This window comes from Juglans regia, chromosome 5 (assembly GCF_001411555.2).
Source record: "Juglans regia cultivar Chandler chromosome 5, Walnut 2.0, whole genome shotgun sequence".
Classification (NCBI taxonomy): Eukaryota; Viridiplantae; Streptophyta; class Magnoliopsida; order Fagales; family Juglandaceae; genus Juglans; species Juglans regia.
The window spans coordinates 8,303,828-8,312,115 of record NC_049905.1 but is presented as its reverse complement, the minus strand read 5'-3'; the positions used below and the strand labels follow the sequence as shown (position 1 = coordinate 8,312,115).

Here is an 8,288-nt window from a genome sequence, read left to right as displayed (position 1 = left end):
CATGCTTACTCTCTCATAATATGATGATCAAAATCAGTACATGTACCAAATCAAAGTACATTGCTAGAAGCTACCCATTTACAAATACACAATTAGTTAAAAACTACCTAAAAACACATACACAATTAGTAGGCTGAAATTACCCATTTACAAATACACAATTACCCATTTATATACACAAATTGTAAGTCCCCAAAACTTTTTGGAGAGTCTAGACTATTGGAACTGTTCTCTTCCATGGGCAATCTCTGGTTGGATCTTTCGTCAAATTTGGATGTAAACTGTCGAGACCCATCATTGCCTTTATTCTTATTGCTAAATAATTCTTTTCTCCATGCATGGCTGTGAAAGGAAGTCATCAAAAAACTGTTACAAAAACATGAAGCTACACTTGGGATCACCATAGTCGCGAATAATGACACATGAAAATTTCAATATAATCTGTCTAACATTTGTTCATTCGGGAGTAATATTATCTTTCACCATTTAATGAAGTTTGATTAAAGAGTTGAGCAAACAAAATACAATAAGCAATTATAAATTTTATAATACAGCCTTTAAATTACATCCCACTTGTGGATGCTTGAGCTTTAACTGTGAGTCAAGTCTAGCAAATGGACCATAATTGAGAGCAAGGAAAAATTAGTGGAAAGTCAATGCTACCACTAATCTACCTTCGTATGTCATCAGACTTTAGTAATTTAACATTGAAGCATGACTCTAGAAAATAAAGAACAATGAAATAAAAGTACATAAATAGGACCAGCTAAGGACAAGACAAATCACAAAACAATACCTGCAGAACATATTGTGACATGCCAAAGCATGAAACAAGAGGAGTGCAAATAATCCTAGTGTTGGGTGAACCAAGCATGCCAACATAATTGCAGTGAAAATATCCAAAGCAGTGAAAATATCCAAAGCAGACTTTTCCTTCCCACACCTCCCACCATGACATTTTCAAATAAATAATGTATATCATACCTGAGTTGGTGAAATTGAGGTAGAAGGCCTGGGTGGCTTTCCATCTTCTTCATTGCCCATCACATTATTTCAACTGAATTTTGAGAACAACAATTAATATCAGATAGCAACGGGGGAAACATACATGTTGATCTCTCACTCAGAGAAGTGGTTTGATTTTTTTTTTAATCACTTTCTCCCTAGTATTTGGCAAATTACTAGTATATGTTTAATTTTGAAGTGGTTCTTTGCCATCACTAAGACAATGCTAAAGTCATATGGAGCTTGTCATATTTTTACATCCTAGCTTTGAATTTATAACCACTGAAGGCTAAAACCACATTGCTGGAGTGGACAATATTATATAATATGGCATATTTGTGATCATGAAATCTATATATCATTATAAATATGGCATCTGGAATTGCCCAAAATAAAGATAAATCCAAGTTTCAACCTCTGCAGACCAATTTCATGCTAAGGAATCAACTCACGGCCGTACGTATGGCCAAAAAAAAAAAAAATTGTGCAACAGTCAAAAAATGGAGAGAGATACAAGAACAGAAAAATGCCCAAAATCTAACGTGAGCACAACTTTAGCATTTTTACTTTTAACTTGTCTAACCTGAGGTATACGAACAGAAAAATGCCCAAAATCTAATGTGAGCACAACTGTTAATATTTCTACTTTTAACTTGTATAATGTACGGTACACGACAGAAAAATACCCAAAATCAGCAACCAACCACAGATCAACAAATACAAAACCACAAATCCAACAAACACAAAAACACACAGGATGAGTCACGTTAGAAATGGAGAGATACTGAAAAATGAAATGGAGAGAAAGTTTTGGTCGGTTCTTACCCTTGTCTGCGGCCCCAGACGGGCAGTGAGAATGGCAGCATGAAGAATGCGGGCGGAGGGATGAAGCCCGGAAGGAGAACGCGAACGCTGAGGGAGGGGGGTTGGGAAACGTGCGGGGATGGGGGAGGGGGGAAATTCGAATGAGAAATAAAATGGGTCCATGGGAGGGTAGCTCTAAAAGCACGTTTCAGTTATTTAAAAAAAAAAAAAAAAAAAAAGTTACACGTCAGCTGGTGTGCGGTAGTTGAGTAATAGTAGGAGGTTGTATAGAAGAACTCGAGAAACAAAGCCGAAGAGTAGAGATGGAAGAAATCTCACAGCTGTTCACGTGAACACGATAGAAGATATCTACAATTCTTTTAGACTAAAAAATTAACTGCCTCGAAACTTATTATCTTCTTCTTCTTTCACGGTTTTACGTTTTTGCTTGATTTTTTTATTTATTTATTCTGAAATGTAAAAGTTCCGTCCTTTTTCTGTTCGTCTTTGATTTCTTCCTTTTCTTTATGTCGCGTAAGCCGATGTTGCTACAGATCACGGTTGTCTGTAGCAGTATTGAAGACAAGAAGTTCTTTTGAAGTTACGAGTAATTTCCAAAGACACTTTTGAACTCAACCAACAGTGAACAGACTCTTACATTTTCAAACTTTAAGAAAAAAAACATACAGACAAACACACAAAACCGAAATTATTCGACATAGATCGACTCGAAACAAACGCTTCAAACTTCAAAGGTTGGAGGATAGATATGTTCCTCATCAACCGGAGATCTCAATGGGTTTGACCTCAGGCTTCTTCTCCTCCTCTTTAGGAACAGTCACAGTAAGCACCCCATTCTCCATACTAGCCTTGACCTGATCCAGCTTCGCATTTTCCGGCAGCCTGAACCGGCGGAGGAACTTGCCGCTGCTCCTCTCGATACGGTGCCACTTATCTTTCTTCTCCTCTTGCTCTTTGCTCCTCTCTCCGCTAATCTGCAGAATTCTTCCATCTTCAACCTCGACTTTCACTTCCTCCTTCTTGAGGCCCGGGAGGTCAGCATGGAAGACATGGGCCTCTGGGGTTTCCTTCCAGTCGATTCTTAAGTTGGCCAACGCAGCGGTTTCGCGTGCTGAGGGAGGGACATTGGCAACGGCGGAGGGGAGGAGTCCATCGAAGGGATCCCACAAGTCTAGAGAAAATGGATCAAACACGTTGGTTCGACGACCACCAAAGAGGCTGGGAACGAGCGACATGTCTGGAAAATTTGGAGCGAAGGAAATCTTGACAAGGGAAAACCAGATACAGATAGAGCTTTTGAGCTGTGATGAATTTCGAGTTGAAATCAAGCTTGGTGAGCACCCTATATATAGGTCCCGGAAGAGGGTTCTGTTTTCTCCATAATAGGGAAAAAAACAGAGAGAGAAAAAGAAAAGAAAAAGAACGAAACTTCTAGTGTCCTCGTAGAGGTTCTCATGATACCAGTCTTCAAAGTCATCATCAACGGGGTAGGATTCAGAAAAAGAAATAGTTGAATGCCATCCCTTTCTACAATCTTCTATAAACTTCGTCCACAGAGACCCACAAAATCCAAAATTTTATTTGGAATTGCTAAATATATAAGATATAAGTTGTTTTAGCGAGATAATATGAGAAATTTGTAAATAATAATAAAATTATTTAAATTATAATGTTTTATGGAGTTTTTAAAAATGAGAAAAAAAAATTAAAAATTAAAAATATTGTTAGAATATAATTTTTTAATAGAATTTTTATTTTAAAATTTTAAAAATTAAATTTTTTTGATATTTTGTATGAAATTTAGAAAAATTATAACGATCAAGTAATAATTAAATAAAAAAATGTTAAGAAATTAAAAATTAAAAATAGAAAAGTATTTGTACTTGAAATTTTAAATAGTATTTGAATGTTGAGATGAACAACAGTCATAAGAAACTTTTCCAAAATACCCATTTATGAGACCGTACAAAAAAATAATATCATTTAATTATAACTACTCATTTCAAAAATTTCATTTATATCCAATTTACATCTATTTATTACGGTGTGCATCATGGTTTCCCCTCGGGACTATTTCCAGACTCTGACTGCCTATGTCATATTACGAGTGACTTCGTAATGAGCGATATCCAACTCTGCGCTCGACGCGTACATACCAGACATCTTCTAGCATCTCCCTGCAGAGGGGCTATGGGATCGTGCCAAGAACATTATTGTATTGGCCAAGCCAACTGTCACCTAGAGAGACCAAAACCTTTAGGAATATTCTCGTGACTGGCAAATCAGTTATTTTTACAGTTGTTGTAACCACCTTTGATTCCCTTTTCTTTAGTGTATTCTCATTGCCCTTACTTATAACAATGAGCCTATATAAATGGACGAATGACACTGAATACATACAATGAAAAATATTCATAGAACATTATGTCTTTATTTTCTTTTCTCTCTGTTTTAACTTCCAAACCGAGAAATCAAGGTTAGGAAGTCACGAGTACTACTGCTAAACGAACTAAAAACTATGACAATCGAGAAATTAACGCTCGGCTGTTCTAACGCAACGTTACACGAAGGGCTTGGGGTTATACTTCTTCAAACCTCCTTGAGTTTAAATAATCTCTAGAAACTCTCGAACTGAGTTATTTTTACTTTGAATTATCCACGCCGAGTACCAATAAAAAAAAAGGGAAATGCTATGCATCAGCCCCACACCGGCACACACTTCACATCATTTTTTTTTTTTTTACACTCAATAGGTTGAGTGTGTGCTGGTGTGGGGCTGATGCAAATATTTTTCCAAAAAAAAAAAGCATCCGCAAAATAATTAAGCTGCTGATCTTAGAAGTCAAGTAAGTTAGTGGTTGTAATCTACTGATCCATAGAACCAAAGCCCACCCAGAACTTAGAACACAGAGATTAACCGAGCAACCTGGTTTCCTTGCAAACCCAAATAAATGGGTTGGGAAATGGATCAAAGCCTGCAAAAGGAAACGAAGAAATGAATGCAAAAACAAGAAAGAAACACAATATATAGACATATGAGAGTTTTGAAGAAATCGCTGTGTTTATTATAGAATATTCAGAGAGTTTTTTATTCGATGCTTCTATATATTGAATGAGAAAAATTTAATTATAAGCGATTTTGTGTACTAATAATCCATTTAATATGATTGGTCAGAAAGTAGATTTTATTGAAATCAGTGTTAATTTGAATTTAGAATATGAATGCAACAACATTAGTATGCAGATTGGTACGCAAACTTACTTGTACATAGCAAAACTACGCGCACCCATTCAATATGATTGGTCAGAAAGTAGATTTTATTAAAAACAGTACTAATTTGAATTTAGAATATGAAGACAACATCATTAATATGCAGTTTGATACAAAAACTTGTTTATACATAACAAAACTCTATTGAATTTATATTTGTCTATTGTTATCTAAAGAGAACAACAGAGAAAGATAAATAAGTAGGAATTTTACTTTTTGTAATTAACATATCCATTGTGCATGATATTTATCCGTTATAAATCTACCGTCCATATATATATATATATATATATAATATAATTTTTCAAAATAAACGCACAAGTTAGATTCCTGTCTTTGCTCTTGTTTGGTTTTTTAGATGATTTTATTTTTAAAAACATAAAATAGAAAATGTGAGACATGTAATCAAAGTTGTGTTTTATAAGGCCACTTGATCAGGGAGTTTAGTCAATATTTTGTTGAAAATCCGACACTTCTAGCTAAGACATAATAAATTCAAATTCTGCAGTTGAAGAATCCATAATTTTCTCAAACTCAACATTGTTAGGTTGCGTTTGGATATTAAAATGAGTTGAGTTGAGTTGAGTTGAGATAATAAAATATTGTTAGAATATTATTTATTATTATTATTATTATTTTAGGATTTGAAAAAGTTGAATTGTTTATTATATTTTGTGTTGGGATTTGAAAAAGTTGTAATGATGAGTTGAGAGAAGTTATGATTCCAGACGCCAAACATGTCACTGTCCGGTTAGTAAATTGACTCAATTGTACTGGATGGTTATAATCTCCAATAGTACAAGATTCAGTGGTTTTTACTTGTTTTTATTTGAATGGGATTAGAACAGTTAAAGACTCGTATTCATTACATATCATTGCTTTGGTTTAAAAGTCTCACGGGTAGGGTCTTATATATAAAGAGTAAAATATGTGAATAAAGAATGAAAAATAAAGATCCTATATCATTTTGAGAAATACTATAGTCACAAAGGATTACACAAAATGAATTTCACAAACTGATATAACATAATGTGATTTATCAGATTATAAAATTATTTTTATTATAAATTAAATATAAAAAATCAGATGAAATCACATCAAACTGTTTTTGATCGGTAGCATGGATCTCTAACGTCAACGATACAGCTTTAAGAACTCGTAAAGAATCAAATGGCAAGAAATATCGATCACAACCACTAATCTAAACGGACAGTAGTCAAACATATATAACAATAGATCAAAAGGCAATTAAATCGCATCTGCAGGGTGTTACACTTCATAATCATCTGATTAACAAGGCCCCTTGATCTAGTACAATATATGGAAATTCATTACCATAACCATATCTTTAGGAGAAAAGAAAAGTGACCAATAAGTAGTACCAGATCCTCATAGCCCGGTGTCCAAATATATAATAGTGGAAGAGTTCCAACTTGTGAAGTATCTAAACCCAACTAATTATTAATCTATTCTACACCAGAATCTTTATTTTGCATATTTAATTAGATTGATTATTTGTTTTTTTTTTCGTTTATACAAAGGCCCTATCACTTTCGATCAATTTACATCTATGGTTTGTATTTTGTGGTTATTAAGTTTTGTCAATAACATTAGCAATTTAGCAAATGATGCTATCGTATTTGAATCTAGCTTGTGTTCAATTATAATAGCTCATTTGATTTCTATTATATTTTTCTCTATTCTTTTAAAACGTATGGACGATAGTTTTAACACACAGTGGTGGTTGTTCTTGTTCTGCTCATATATCGTTGGATTTGGAGGAAAACATTGCTCCTTTAATGCCTTCATCCATAGAGACCGAAAATCCAACACCATCCCTCCCTTTCAATATCCATAATGACATCCCGAAAGGCTATCAATCAGTTTAGGCTATGAGATCATTTCACAAAGGTTGATGGTATTGAATCAATTGACCTTAAAGCCTAATGCAACTATTATTCAGCCAATTTGGATGTCATTATAAGAATGACACTTCATCATTGACAAACCATGTAAGCTTCCACTTCTAGAACTGCAAGAATAACAAAAACCCACACCACTAATCACAAGAAAACACCAACTCAGAGAATGAGACTGAACAAGATTCCATTCATAAATCTTCTAGAGAATTTTCGAGGAATTCTCAACCTTCAAAAACAGAACTTCCAAGATTCTGCCTTCTTCATTCCCTCCTTCTGCTTGTAAAGCCGCAGAATACTACAATCCCTCCCAAAGTACAATGTTTTGTACTAAACACACTCAACCAAAAGAAAACGTAATACAGTCTTTTTACAAGCTAAACACATCGTATCATTAAAACAAAACCCAACTTCAAAAATGCAAGATACACATATAAAACTCACACTTCCCTTCTCTATAGAAACAAATCGTTTCATTAACTTCTTTATTCTTCACCTTCGACCATTAATATCGTTGAAGCTTCCCTCAATAGTAGACCTCTACCACCGACCTTCACCAGTTCAAGGCCTTGCTCAAGCATTCGTGACAATTTTTACCTCTTCAAGGCCTTGCCCACAAGGCACTCGTGACAATATTACAAAATCCCAACACTACTATGCATTCATCTTTATACCAAATGGGGATAAAGTGCCTTGAGCTTCCATAACAATTCCCAAGAACTATCTTCAATTGGTTCCCTAACCCCTTTAATCAATACTTCAGTTGAAGCATGATTTGCCACTTTCCTCATTCTTCTCTCAAGTATGAGCTCAGGTTCAGGCTACACATTTCCATCATTGTCCACTTGAGGTAGAGTAGGCAGTGGGGAAATTTGATCTCCAAACTTATTTTTCAAGCAAGATACATGAAAAACAGGATTTATTCTAGCTGAGGAAGGTAAGTCTAATCCGTAGGCCACCTTACCAATCCTCTTAAGAACTTGAAAAGAGCCATAATATCTAGGAACCAGCTTTATATTTCACCTCATTGCAACATACTTCTGTCTATAGGGCTACAGTTTAAGGAAAACCCAATCATCCACTTCAAAAACCCTTTCAATTATTTTCCTGTCAGCATATATTTTCATTCCATTTTGGGCCTTTTGCAAATTCTCTCTTAAAAGAGATAACACATCATCATGTGATCTCAGTTGCTAATCTACTACAGTGTTAGTAGTGGTGCCTAAGACATATGTTAGCAACTTGGGAGGAAGAATTCTATAAAGTGC

General features: G+C 34.7%; 1 protein-coding gene and 1 long non-coding RNA gene across 2 annotated transcripts; both read right to left on the bottom strand.

Moving 5' to 3' along the window:
- On the bottom strand, nt 1–1,975 carry LOC108988311. The gene is made up of 3 exons (XR_004801589.1): nt 1,831–1,975; nt 985–1,057; nt 1–342 (listed from the first exon to the last, which is right to left on the bottom strand). It is a non-coding gene; the product is annotated as an uncharacterized LOC108988311 (long non-coding RNA).
- Nucleotides 1,976–2,410: 435 nt separating this feature from the next.
- Nucleotides 2,411–3,229, bottom strand: LOC109002640 (17.4 kDa class I heat shock protein-like). The gene has a single exon (XM_018980480.2). The coding sequence runs from the start codon at nt 3,063–3,065 to the stop codon at nt 2,589–2,591; it is 477 nt and encodes a 158-aa protein (XP_018836025.1). The 5' UTR covers nt 3,066–3,229; the 3' UTR covers nt 2,411–2,588.
- Nucleotides 3,230–8,288: the final 5,059 nt, after the last annotated feature.

Coding starts and splice junctions, on each gene's coding strand:
- LOC109002640 (XM_018980480.2), bottom strand. CDS start 3,065: ATGTCGCTCGTTCCCAGCCTCTTTGGTGGTCGTCGAACCAACGTGTTT.